This window comes from Nerophis lumbriciformis, linkage group LG18 (genome assembly GCF_033978685.3).
Source record: "Nerophis lumbriciformis linkage group LG18, RoL_Nlum_v2.1, whole genome shotgun sequence".
Lineage (NCBI taxonomy): Eukaryota > Metazoa > Chordata > Actinopteri > Syngnathiformes > Syngnathidae > Nerophis > Nerophis lumbriciformis.
The window spans coordinates 3,790,115-3,805,900 of record NC_084565.2 but is presented as its reverse complement, the minus strand read 5'-3'; the positions used below and the strand labels follow the sequence as shown (position 1 = coordinate 3,805,900).

At 33.3% G+C, this 15,786-nt stretch overlaps 1 protein-coding gene across 1 annotated transcript in view; it reads right to left on the bottom strand.

Moving 5' to 3' along the window:
• ddr2a (discoidin domain receptor tyrosine kinase 2a) overlaps nucleotides 1-15,786 on the bottom strand; it is a 53,342-nt gene that overhangs the window by 25,510 nt on the left and 12,046 nt on the right. Inside the window, exons 4-8 of the mRNA XM_061978523.2 lie at nucleotides 13,963-14,194; nucleotides 9,346-9,493; nucleotides 9,178-9,280; nucleotides 2,303-2,486; nucleotides 1,673-1,916 (exon numbers count right to left, since the gene is read on the bottom strand). Coding sequence (XP_061834507.1) covers nucleotides 1,673-1,916; nucleotides 2,303-2,486; nucleotides 9,178-9,280; nucleotides 9,346-9,493; nucleotides 13,963-14,194 — 911 coding nt within the window. The remainder of the gene's footprint in view (nucleotides 1-1,672; nucleotides 1,917-2,302; nucleotides 2,487-9,177; nucleotides 9,281-9,345; nucleotides 9,494-13,962; nucleotides 14,195-15,786) is intronic.

The following is a 15,786-nucleotide window of genomic DNA, read 5'->3' as shown; positions in this document are numbered from 1 at the left end:
CAGAGGACGCTTGAGCAGTGCGCAATTGCACATGCGCACTCCTTAGAGGGAACGTTGCTGTCAATTCTCGTATATACTCTTTCATTCTAGACTTCTAGAGTGTTTGATTATCACATCACTCTAAATGTATAGACTATAAAGTTCACAAACATAAAGAGGGATGCTGGTGGGCCAGGCCAAACTTTCCTTATCTCTAAACTAAAACTGGGGAAATGTGTAGTGTTCTGGGTTTCAGACATGATTTTGTATAAGAATTACTTGAGGAAGAAAATGCCTGGTTAGACTTTGTGTATGTAGTGTGTGCCTTTCTTGCTTTACAGCTATGCTGTTATTATGCTGTTTGTTACTTATGTATGTTATGTTGCAGCTATTTAAAATAGTTTTGTTAATTTGTTCTGGCCAGAAACAAATTGGCCTTTGTAACATATCTTTGTCTTTGTGTGTTGTATGTAGACCACATGGCTTAGCAGAGTTGAGTGATGCAAATGCATGTCAAGTTGATCAACACATTGTATTATTCTCCAGTGCAATAACAGTACTGAAATGAAGGCTAAAAGGGCATTAATTGGAGCTTTAAAAAAAGGGGGAAAAAAGAAGTAACTAAATAGTTACTTTTCACAGTAACGCATTACTTTTTGGTGTAAGTAACTGAGTTAGTAACTGAGTTACTTTTGAAATGAAGTAACTAGTAACTGTAACTAGTTACTGCTTTTCAGTAACTAACCCAACACTGAATATAATGAATAAATACAAGAGTATAGATTATTATTAAATAAATAAACATGTATTTTGGAAGTGTAACAGATAGTACACACCTGATTTGAAGGTGATCTCAATGAACAGAGTATATATTACACAGTAAATACAATATAATTGATATGTGAAATATGATAAGTAATAAATATTTGAACATGCAAATAGTATACATCTGATTGGAAGGTGATCTCACTGAACTGAGTATATATCATAAATACAGTATAATAGATATGTGAAATATGATAAGTAATAAATAAACAAACATGTGTTTTGGAAGTGTAACAGATAGTACACACCTGATTGGAAAGTGATCTCAATGAACAGATAATATATTATAAATACAGTATAATAGATATGTGAACTATGATAAGTAATAAATAAACAAACATGTATTTTGGAAGTGTAATAGATAGTACACACCTGATTGGAAGGTGGTCTCAACGAACAGAGTATATATTATAAATACAATAGTATAGACATGTGAACTGTGATAAGTAATACATAAAAAACATGTATTTTGGAAGTGTAACAGATACTACACACCTGATTGGAAGCTGATCTCACTGAACAAAGTATATATTACAAATACGGTATAATGGATATGTGAAATATGATAAGTAATACATAAACAAACATGTATTTTGGAAGTGTAACAGATAGTACACACCTGGTTGGAAGGTGATCTCAATTAACAGATTATTTATTATAAATACAGTATACTAGATATGGGAAATATGATAAGTAATGAAAAAATAAACATGTATTTTGGAAGTGTAACAGATAGTACACACCCGATTGGAAGCTGATCTCACTGAACAAAGTATACATTATAAATACGGTATAATGGATATGTGAAATATGATAAGTAATACATAAAAAAAACATGTATTTTGGAAGTGTAACAGATAGTACACACCTGTTGATTGGAAGGTGATCTCGCTGAAGAGCAACCAGACGTCTGCAAAGTAGAAGTGGCACTTGATCGCGGTGGCCATGCGGTTGGACAGGTGGACTTGGACGAAGCGCGCACTCGTGTCCTCATCGTCCACGGCGGGACTGAAGGAAAGGGGCGTGGCCTCCCAGTCTGCCTCGGAGCGGAAGTAACACACCACCTGGTGGAACACCTTGACCTCGTGTGCGAACATGTTGCTGCAGTGAACCTGAGGGACGCACAACAAAGTCTTTCAAGACAGGAAATACAAACAAATACAGGAACTACAATTAAATACTGGAACTACAATTAAATACTGGAACTACAATTCAAGTACTGCAACTACAATTAAATACTGGAACTCCAATCAAATACATGAAATACAGGAACTACAATCAAATACAGGAATTACAATTAAATACTAAAAACATTGAAGAAATTAATTAATTAAATAATTAAAGACATTGAAAAAATAAAAACATTGAAAACATTACATTATTAAATAAATGCAATAATTAAATACATTGAGGAGAATAAAACATTGAAAAGATGAAATGATTAAAAAAGAAATAATTAAAGACATTGCAGACGTGAATGTCAATGAGAAATGCTCACCCTCATGGCGGTGAAGTTTCGGAGGCGGTCGAATTCAAAGATCATTTCCAAGTATTGATCCATGAAGCTGTGATTATTCCATCCAACATAGTCAGAACCGGACCACAGGTCGGACACGTGACTCTTTGCGAAGTCGTCACTTCCGCATACGCCGTCTGTCAGCTGACCCAGACCTTCTGTCATGCTGCACACAAACAGTCATCGAATCAACAATCCTCACAACAATCGTCAAAATACTAACAACAATCATCATAATCATCACAACAATCATCATAATCATCACACCAATCATCATCATACTAAGAACAAAACAATCATAATAATACTAAGAACAATCACCATAATCATCACAACAATCATAATACTAAGAACAATCATCTAATCATCACAACAGTCATCATTATACTAAGAACAATCATCAAAATACTAATAACAATCATCATAATACTAATAAAAATCCTCATAATCATCACAACAATCATCATAATCATCAGACCAATCATCATAAACATCAGAACAATCCTCATAATCATCACAACAATCATCATAATAATAAAAAAAAAATCATCATAATACTAAGAGCAATCATCATAATCATCCCAACAACCAGCATGATGCTAAGACCAATCATCATAATACTAAGAACATTCATCATAACACTAAGAACAATCATCATAATACTAAGAACAATCATTATACTAATAACAATCATCATAATACCAAGAACAATCATCACAATCATCACAACAATCATCATAATACTCAGAACAATCATCAAAATACTAAGACCAATCATCATAATACTAAAAACAATCATTATAGTCATCACAACAATCATCATAATACTAAGAACAATCATCATAATCATCACAACAATCATAATACTAAGAACAATCATCTAATCATCACAACAGTCATCATTATACTAAGAACAATCATCAAAATACTAATAACAATCGTCATAATCATCACAACAATCATCATAATCATCACAACAATCATCATAATACTAAGAACAATCATCATAATACTAAGAACAATCATCAAAATACTAAGACCAATCATCATAATACTAAGAACATTCATCATAATACTAAGAACAATCATCATAATACTAAGGACAATCATCATAATCATCACAGCAATCATCATAATACTAAGAACAATCATCATAATCATCACAACAATCATTATCATCACAACAATCATCATAATACTAAGAACAATCATCATAATCATCACAACAATCATAATACTAAGAACAATCATCTAATCATCACAACAATCATCATAATCATCACAACAATCATCATAATCATCACAAAAATCATCATAATCATCACAACAATAATCATAATCATTACAACAATCATCATAATCATCACAACAACCATAATAATCAGAACAATCATCATAATACTAAGAACAATCATCATGATACTAAGAACAATCATCATAATACTAAGAACAATCATCATAATACTAAGAACAACCATAATCATCAAAACAATCATCATAATACTAAGAACAATCATCATAATACCAAGACCAATCATCATAATACTAAGAACATTCATCATAATACTAAGAAAAACATCATAATACTAAGAACAATCATAATCATCACAACAATCATCATATTACTAAGAACAATCATCATAATACTAAGAACAATCATCATAATACTAAGAACATTCATCATAATACTAAGAACAATCATCATAATCATCACAGCAATCATCATAATACTAAGAACAATCATCATAATCATCACAGCAATCATCATAATACTAAGAACAATCATTATAATCATCACAGCAATCATCATAATACTAAGAACAATCATCATAATCATCACAGCAATCATCATAATACTAAGAACAATCATCATAATCATCACAGCAATCATCATAATACTAAGAACAATCATCATAATCATCACAGCAATCATCATAATACTAAGAACAATCATTATAATCATCACAGCAATCATCAAATCATCATAATACTAAGAACAATCATCATAATCATCACAGCAATCATCATAATACTAAGAACAATCATCATAATCATCACAGCAATCATCATAATACTAAGAACAATCATCATAATACTAAGACCAATCATCATAATCATCACAGCAATCATCATAATACTAAGAACAATCATCATAATCATCACAGCAATCATCATAATACTAAGAACAATCATCATAATCATCACAGCAATCATCATCATAATACTAAGAACAATCATCATAATCATCACAGCAATCATCATAATACTAAGAACAATCATTATAATCATCACAGCAATCATCAAATCATCATAATACTAAGAACAATCATCATAATCATCACAGCAATCATCATAATACTAAGAACAATCATCATAATCATCACAACAATCATCATAATACTAAGAACAATCATCATAATACTAAGACCAATCATCATAATCATCACAGCAATCATCATAATACTAAGAACAATCATCATAATCATCACAGCAATCATCATCATAATACTAAGAACAATCATCATAATCATCACAGCAATCATCATAATACTAAGAACAATCATCATAATACTAAGAACAATCATCATAATCATCACAGCAATCATCATAATACTAAGAACAATAATCATAATCATCACAGCAATCATCATAATACTAAGAACAATCATCATAATACTAAGAACAATCATAATCATCACAACAATCATCATATTACTAAGAACAATCATCATAATACTAAGAACAATCATCATAATACTAAGAACATTCATCATAATACTAAGACCAATCATCATAATCATCACAGCAATCATCATAATACTAAGAACAATCATCATAATCATCACAGCAATCATCATAATACTAAGAACAATCATCATAATACTAAGAACAATCATCATAATCATCACAGCAATCATCATAATACTAAGAACAATCATTATAATCATCACAGCAATCATCATAATACTAAGAACAATCATCATAATCATCACAGCAATCATCATAATACTAAGAACAATCATCATAATACTAAGAACAATCATCATAATCATCACAGCAATCATCATAATACTAAGAACAATCATCATAATCATCACAGCAATCATCATAATACTAAGAACAATCATCATAATACTAAGAACAATCATCATAATACTAAGAACAATCATCATAATACTAAGAACAATCATCATAATAAACACTACATAAGGCCAAAGCCTTCACCCAAACAGAAGGGCCTCATGTCCAAATGTCAGTTTGGCTCCCATTTCCCCCCAGAGGACAGAACTGGAAATACAGGCAACATTTCCCAACAGTTGAAGAGCATCATCAGCAATCAGGAAGACTCTCACCTCACCTCAAGCAATCAAATCCACTCTTTTATTTGAAGTCTGCAGCTCCAGCTCACACTTCAGGCCAACAAACACTGCTGGAGGAGAATTTTCCAAATGCAGTAGTGCCAACTGTTTACAGAGACCAGCGTGGCTGACGATGAGATGACTTATATTATTTGGATGTTTGATTTAATATGTTGAATTTATTTTAATTGCCAAGTGGTTATTAAATGTTTAAATGCCAAATCCAAGCTGTTAAGGGGCACTATATGTACTTTTGGAAACACTTTTGTGGTTGATTGTCATTTGTTTATATTGGTCCCTAATTGCTTTTGTATTTGTCCACCTTTTCCAAAGGTTTTTCACCTGACAACTATTTGATGAAAAAAAAGAGACAATCAAGTCCAAAATAAACGGATAAACAAAGATTTGTCTCATCATTGGATTAAAACAAAGAGTGAAGTCCCAGTGTAACCCCTGGCCAAAAAGTCAAAACCCTTTTCAAGTTAGGGGAGGAAACAAACAAACAAAACATAACTTGACAATAATCATCACAACAGTCATCAAAATACTAAGAACAATCATCATAATTATCACAACAATCATCATAATACTAAGAAAAATCATCATAATACAAAGAACAATCATCATAATCACAACAATCATCATAATCACAACAATCATCATAATACTAAAAACAATCATCATAATAAACAGAACAATCATTATAATACTGAAAACAATCATCAAAATACTAAGAACAATCATCATGATACTAAGAACAATCATAATCACCACAACAATCATCATAATACTAAGACCAATCCAAATACTAAGAAAAATCATCAAAATACAAAGAACAATCATAATACTAAAACTAACCATCATAATACTAAAACCAATCATAATACTAAGAACAATCATTATAATAAGAACAATCATCATAATACTAAGAACAATCATTATAATCATCAGAACAAGAATCATAATCATCACAACAATCATCAAAATACTAAGATTAATCATCATAATCATCAAAATACTAAGAACAATCATAATCATCACAACAATCATAATCATCACAAGAGTCATAATACTAAAAACAATCATCAAAATACTAAGAACAATCATCATAATCCTCACAACAATCATCATAATCATCACAACAATCATCAAAATACTGAGACCAATCATCATAATGCTAAGAACAATCATCATAATACTAAGAACAACATCATAATACTAAAAACAATCATAATCACAACAATCATCATAATACTAAGAACAATCATAATCATCACAACAATCATAAAAATACTAAGATTAATCATTATAATCATCAAAATACTAAGAACAATCATCACAACAATCATAATCATCACAACAATCATAATACTAAAAACAATCATCAAAATACTAAGAACAATCATCATAATCATCACAACAATCATCATAATCATCACAACAATCATCAAAATATTGAGACCAATCATCATAATACTAAGAACAATCATCATAATACTAAGAACAACATCATAATACTAAGAACAATCATAATCATCACAACAATCATAATACTAAGAACAATCATAATCATCACAACAATCATAAAAATACTAAGATTAATCATTATAATCATCAAAATACTAAGAACAATCATCACAACAATCATAATCATCACAACAATCATAATACTAAAAACAATCATCAAAATACTAAGAACAATCATCATAATCCTCACAACAATCATCATAATCATCACAACAATCATCAAAATACTGAGACCAATCATCATAATGCTAAGAACAATCATCATAATACTAAGAACAACATCATAATACTAAAAACAATCATAATCACAACAATCATCATAATACTAACAACAATCATAATCATCACAACAATCATAAAAATACTAAGATTGATCATTATAATCATCAAAATACTAAGAACAATCATCACAACAATCATAATCATCACAACAATCATAATACTAAAAACAATCATCAAAATACTAAGAACAATCATCATAATCATCACAACAATCATCATAATCATCACAACAATCATCCAAATATTGAGACCAATCATCATAATACTAAGAACAATCATCATAATACTAAGAACAACATCATAATACTAAGAACAATCATAATCATCACAACAATCATAATACTAAGAACAATCATAATCATCACAACAATCATAAAAATACTAAGATTAATCATTATAATCATCAAAATACTAAGAACAATCATCACAACAATCATAATCATCACAACAATCATAATACTAAAAACAATCATCAAAATACTAAGAACAATCATCATAATCATCACAACAACCATCATAATCATCACAACAATCATCAAAATATTGAGACCAATCATCATAATACTAAGAACAATCATCATAATACTAAGAACAACATCATAATACTAAGAACAATCATAATCATCACAACCATCATCATAATACTAAGAACAATCATAATCATCACAACAATCATCAAAATACTAAGATTAATCATCATAATCATCAAAATACTAAGAACAATCATAATCATCACAACAATCATAATCATCACAAGAATCATAATACTAAAAACAATCATCAAAATACTAAGAACAATCATCATAATCATCACAACAATCATCATAATCATCACAACAATCATCAAAATATTGAGACCAATCATCATAATACTAAGAACAATCATCATAATACTAAGAACAACATCATAATACTAAGAACAATCATAATCATCACAACCATCATCATAATACTAAGAACAATCATAATCATCACAACAATCATCAAAATACTAAGATTAATCATCATAATCATCAAAATACTAAGAACAATCATAATCATCACAACAATCATAATCATCACAAGAATCATAATACCAAAAAACAATCATCAAAATACTAAGAACAATCATCATAATCATCACAACAATCATCATAATCATCACAACAATCATCAAAATACTAAGAACAATCATCATAATCATTACAACAATCATAATACTAAGAAAAATCATCAAAATACTAAGAACAATCATCATAATCATTAGAACAATCATAATACTAAGAAAAATCATCAAAATACTAAGAACAATCATAACCATCACAACAATCATCAAAATACCAAGAACAATCATCATAATCATCACAACAGTCATAATACTGGTGTCAATATTAATAGTAATAATAATAATGATAAAAAGATGATAGTATTAATAATAATAATAACAATAATAATATTACTAATAATGTAAATAATAATCATAATGATAATAATATTAATGATAATGATGATAAAGTAATATTAATAATAATAATAATGATAATATTAATAGCAAAAATAATAATAATAATAATAATAATATCCATCCATCCGTTTCCTACAGCTTGTCCCTCTCGGGGTGTTGAAAGAGTGACTGATAAGTGAGAAGCGAGCAACGACTCAGGGGACAGACAGGAAGTTTGCCGTCACCATAGCGACCACAAGACGTACCTGTAGATGAGCGCTCCATCGTAGGCGGAGTCATGGAGGTCAACGCTGCCCTCAGGTAAGTTCATCTGCTGACCAATGGGAGCGTTGTAGGACACCAGGCCATCTGTCAATCAAAGAAGAGGGTCAGCTGATGCTGTTGTCACGGTAACACTCCCGCCCTGCTCCCACCCAGCCATGGGCAGCCGTACAGCTCCACCCTCATGCACACGCTCCTGGTGTGCGCCGTCACCGGCATGAAGCGCACCCAGCGGGCGATGATGGCCGGCTCCATGTTCGTCAGCGTCGTGTCGTACGCGTTCCTGTTTCCCTCTATCACCTGCAAGTACACAAAGTACACATCATAGTACTCTCTCCTTTCATCACTCTGCTCTCAGGTACACAACACAGTACTACAGCAAGTACTCTGTCCTTTCATCACTCTGCTCACAGGTACACAACACAGTACCAAGTCTAAGACTTTAGATCTGACCCTACCAAGTCCAAGACTAGATGTGACCGTACCAAGTCTAAGACTAGATGTGACCGTACCAAGTCTAAGACTAGATGTGACCATACCAAGTCTAAGACTAGATGTGACCGTACCAAGTCTAAGACTAGATGTGACCAATCCAAGTCTAAGACTAGATGTGACCAATCCAAGTCTAAGACTAGATGTGACCAAAATAAGTCTAAGACTAGACGTGACCATTCTAAGTCTAAGACTAGATGTGACCAATCTAAGTCTAAGACTAGTTGTGACCAATCTAAGTCTAAGACTAAATGTGACCAATGTAAGTCTAAGACTAGATGTGACCAACCCAAGTCTAAGACTACATGTGACCAATCCAAGTCTAAGACTACATGTGACCAATCCAAGTCTAAGACTAAATGTGACCAATCCAAGTCTAAGACTAGATGTGACCAATCTAAGTCTAAGACTAGATGTGACCAATCTAAGTCTAAAACCAGATGTGACCAATCTAAGTCTAAGACTAGATGTGACCAATCCAAGTCTAAGACTAGACGTGACCAATCTAAGTCTAAGACTAGATGTGACCAATCCAAGTCTAAGACTATATGTGACCAATCTAAGTCCAAGACTAGATGTGACCAATCCAAGTCTAGGACTAGGTGGGACCAATCCAAGTCTAAGACTAGATGTGACCAATCCAAGTCTAAGACTAGATGTGACCAATCCAAGTCTAGGACTAGATGTGACCAATCCAAGTCTAGGACTAGGTGGGACTAATCCAAGTCTAAGACTAGATGTGACCAATCCAAGTCTAGGACTAGATGTGACCAATCCAAATCTAAGACTAGATGTGACCAATCTAAGTCTAAGACTAGATGTGACCAATCTAAGTCTAAGACTAGTTGTGACCAATCTAAGGTAAGACTAAATGTGACCAATCCAAGTCTAAGACTAGATGTGACCAATCTAAGGCTAAGACTAGATGTGTCCAATCTAAGTCTAGGACTAAATGTGAGTAATGTAAGTCTAAGACTAGATGTGACCAATCTAAGTCTAAGACTAGATGTGTCCAATCTAAGGCTAAGACTACATGTGACCAATCCAAGTCTAAGACTAGATGTGACCAATCTAAGTCTAAAACTAGATGTGACCAATCCAAGTCTAAGACTAGATGTGACCAATCTAAGTCTAAGACTAGATGTGACCAATCTAAGGCTAAGACTACATGTGACCAATCCAAGTCTAAGACTAGATGTGACCAATCTAAGTCTAAAACTAGATGTGACCAATCCAAGTCTAAGACTAGATGTGACCAATCTAAGTGTAAGACTAGATGTGACCAATTTAAGTCTAAGACTAGATGTGTCCAATCTAAGTCTAAGACTAGATGTGTCCATTCTAAGTCTAAGACTAGATGTGACCAATCCAAGTCTAAGACTAGATGTAACCAATCCAAGTCTAAGACTAGATGTGACCAATCTAAGTCTAAGACTAGGTGTGACCAATCCAAATCTAAGACTAAATGTGACTAATCCAAGTCTAAGACTAGATGTGACCAATCTAAGTCTAAGACTAGATGTGACCAATCCAAGTCTAAGACTAGATGTGACCAATCCAAGTCTAAGACTAGATGTGACCAATCTAAGTCCAAGACTAGATGTGACCAATCTAAGTCTAAGACTAGATGTGACCAATCTAAGTCTAAGACGAGATGTGACCAATCTAAGTCTAAGACTAGATGTGACCAATCTAAGTCTAAGACTAGATGTGACCAATCTAAGTCTAAGACTGGATGTGACCAATGTAAGTCTAAGACTAGATGTGACCAATATAAGTCTAAGACTAGATGGGACTCATCCAAGTCTAAGACTAGATGTGACAAATCTAAGTCTAAGACTAGATGTGACCAATCTAAGTCTAAGACTAGATGCGACTAATCCAAGTCTAAGACTAGATGTGACCAATCCAAGTCTAAAACTAGATGTGACCAATCCAAGTCTAAGACTAGATGTGACCAATCTAAGTGTAAGACTAGATGTGACCAATTTAAGTCTAAGACTAGATGTGTCCAATCTAAGTCTAAGCCTAGATGTGTCCATTCTAAGTCTAAGATTAGATGTGACCAATCCAAGTCTAAGACTAGATGTAACCAATCCAAGTCTAAGACTAGATGTGACCAATCTAAGTCTAAGACTAGGTGTGACCAATCCAAATCTAAGACTAAATGTGACTAATCCAAGTCTAAGACTAGATGTGACCAATCTAAGTCTAAGACTAGATGTGACCAATCCAAGTCTAAGACTAGATGTGACCAATCCAAGTCTAAGACTAGATGTGACCAATCTAAGTCCAAGACTAGATGTGACCAATCTAAGTCTAAGACTAGATGTGACCAATCTAAGTCTAAGACTAGATGTGACCAATCTAAGTCTAAGCCTAGATGTGTCCATTCTAAGTCTAAGATTAGATGTGACCAATCTAAGTCTAAGACTAGCTGTAACCAATCCAAGTCTAAGACTAGATGTGACCAATCTAAGTCTAAGACTAGGTGTGACCAATCCAAATCTAAGACTAAATGTGACTAATCCAAGTCTAAGACTAGATGTGACCAATCTAAGTCTAAGACTAGATGTGACCAATCCAAGTCTAAGACTAGATGTGACCAATCCAAGTCTAAGACTAGATGTGACCAATCTAAGTCTAAGACTAGATGTGACCAATCTAAGTCTAAGACTAGATGTTACCAGTCTAAGTCTAAGACGAGATGTGACCAATCTAAGTCTAAGACTAGATGTGACCAATCTAAGTCTAAGACTAGATGTGACCAATCTAAGTCTAAGACTGGATGTGACCAATGTAAGTCTAAGACTAGATGTGACCAATATAAGTCTAAGACTAGATGGGACTCATCCAAGTCTAAGACTAGATGTGACCAATCTAAGTCTAAGACTAGATGTGACCAATCTAAGTCTAAGACTAGATGCGACTAATCCAAGTCTAAGACTAGATGTGACCAATCCAAGTCTAAGACTAGATGTGACCAATCCAAGTCTAAGACTAGATGTGACCAATCTAAGTCTAAGACTAGATGTGACCAATCTAAGTCTAAGACTGGATGTGACCAATGTAAGTCTAAGACTAGATGTGACCAATCTAAGGCTAAGACTACATGTGACCAATCTAAGTCTAAGACTAGATGTGACCAATCCAAGTCTAAGACTAGATGTGACCAATCTAAGGCTAAGACTAGATGTGACCAATCTAAGGCTAAGACTGGATGTGACCAATGTAAGTCTAAGACTAGATGTGACCAATATAAGTCTAAGACTAGATGGGACTCATCCAAGTCTAAGACTAGATGTGACCAATCTAAGTCTAAGACTAGATGTGACCAATCTAAGTCTAAGACTAGGTGTGACCAATCCAAATCTAAGACTAAATGTGACTAATCCAAGTCTAAGACTAGATGTGACCAATCTAAGTCTAAGACTAGATGTGACCAATCCAAGTCTAAGACTAGATGTGACCAATCCAAGTCTAAGACTAGATGTGACCAATCTAAGTCTAAGACTAGATGTGACCAATCTAAGTCTAAGACTAGATGTTACCAGTCTAAGTCTAAGACGAGATGTGACCAATCTAAGTCTAAGACTAGATGTGACCAATCTAAGTCTAAGACTAGATGTGACCAATCTAAGTCTAAGACTGGATGTGACCAATGTAAGTCTAAGACTAGATGTGACCAATATAAGTCTAAGACTAGATGGGACTCATCCAAGTCTAAGACTAGATGTGACCAATCTAAGTCTAAGACTAGATGTGACCAATCTAAGTCTAAGACTAGATGCGACTAATCCAAGTCTAAGACTAGATGTGACCAATCCAAGTCTAAGACTAGATGTGACCAATCCAAGTCTAAGACTAGATGTGACCAATCTAAGTCTAAGACGAGATGTGACCAATCTAAGTCTAAGACTAGATGTGACCAATCTAAGTCTAAGACTAGATGTGACCAATCTAAGTCTAAGACTAGATGCGACTAATCCAAGTCTAAGACTAGATGTGACCAATCCAAGTCTAAGACTAGATGTGACCAATCTAAGTCTAAGACTAGATGTGACCAATCCAAGTCTAAGACTAGATGTGACCAATCTAAGGCTAAGACTAGATGTGACCAATCTAAGTCTAAGACTAGATGTGACCAATCTAAGTCTAAGACTAGATGTGACCAATCTAAGCCTAAAACCAGATGTGACCAATCCAAGTCTAAGACAGAAGAGATAAATAAATAAGTAGATAGAAAACATAAAGAAGTCAAGAAATGGAGGACTGACCTGCTTGCCTAGCAGGTTCCTCCAGGAGATCCAGCGAGTGCCATCCCGACTGTACTTGATCTTGTACATCTCAGCAAACTCGTTGCCCATGCCGCCCGCGTGGCGCCCCTGGGTGCCCACCAGGGTGATGAAGTGCAGCGAGTGCAGGTCCACCTGCAGGAACTCCTTCAGGTGCTCCGGGTCCCCCGTCACCTCAGGACACCAAGCACCGTCCCCCTCCTCACAGTCCAATCTGCAACACACCACAGCAATCTACTTCATCCTAACGCAGGCTACTACACACTGTACTACACAAGGTAGTACACATGGTAGTACACATGGTAGTACACATTTTAGTAAACACTGTAGTACAAATGGTGTGTACATTGTAGTACAAATGGTGTATACATGCTGTACTACACGCTGTACTATACATTGTACTACATGCTGTACTACACGCTGTACTACACAAAGAAGTACAAATGGTAGTATATATTGTTGTACACACTGTATTACACAAAGAAGTACAAATGGTAGTATATATTGTTGTACACACTGTACTACACAAAGTAGTACACTTGGTAGTACACGCTGTACTACACAAAGTAGTACACATATTAGTACACGCTCTACTACACCAAGTAGTATACGTACACATTGTAGTACATATTGTAGTACACAAAAAGCCTAATCTATTAAGTAACAAATAAGTAATAAACAATGTGTACAAAGTATAAAATAGTCTGTATAATGTATAAAATAGTATGTACCGTTAGTGTGTACAAAGTATAAAATAGTGTGTACTAGTAGTGTGTACAAAGTATAAAAAAGTGTGTACTATTAGTGTGTACAAAGTATAAAATAGTGTGTACTATTAGTGTGTACAAAGTGTAAATTTGTGTGTACTATTAGTGTGTACAAAGTATAAAGTAGTGTGTACTGTTAGTGGGTACAAAGTATAAATTAGTGTGTACTATTAGTGCGTACAAAGTATAAAAAAGTGTGTAATATTAGTGTGTACAAAGTATAAAGTAGTGTGTACTGTTAGTGGGTACAAAGTATAAATTAGTGTGTACTATTAGTGCGTACAAAGTATAGAATAGTGTGTACAAAGTATAAAAAAGTGTGTAATATTAGTGTGTACAAAGTATAAAAAAGTGTGTAGTATTAGTGTGTACAAAGTATAAAGTAGTGTGTACTGTTAGTGGGTACAAAGTATAAATTAGTGTGTACTATTAGTGCGTACAAAGTATAGAATAGTGTGTACAAAGTATAAAAAAGTGTGTAATATTAGTGTGTACAAAGTATAAAAAAGTGTGTAGTATTAGTGTGTACAAAGTATAAAATAGTGTGTACTATTAGTGTGTACAAAGTGTACATTTGTGTGTACTATTAGTGTGTACAAAGTATAAAATAGTGTGTTCTGTTTGTGTGTACAAAGTAGAAAAAAGTGTGTACTATTAGTGTGTACAAAGTATAAAATAGTGTGTACAAAGTGTACATTTGTGTGTACTGTTAGTGTGTACAAAGTATAAAGTAGTTTGTACTGTTAGTGGGTACAAAGTATAAATTAGTGTGTACTATTTGTGCGTACAAAGTATAGAATAGTGTGTACTAAGTATAAAAAAGTGTGTAGTATTAGTGTGTACAAAGTATAAAATAGTGTGTACTATTAGTGTGTACAAAGTGTACATTTGTGTGTACTATTAGTGTGTACAAAGTATAAAACAGTGTGTACTATTAGTGTGTACAAAGTATAAAATAGTGTGTACTGTTAGTGTGTACAAAGCATAAAATAGTGTGTACTGTTAGTGTGTACAAAGTATAAAATAGTGTGTACTATTA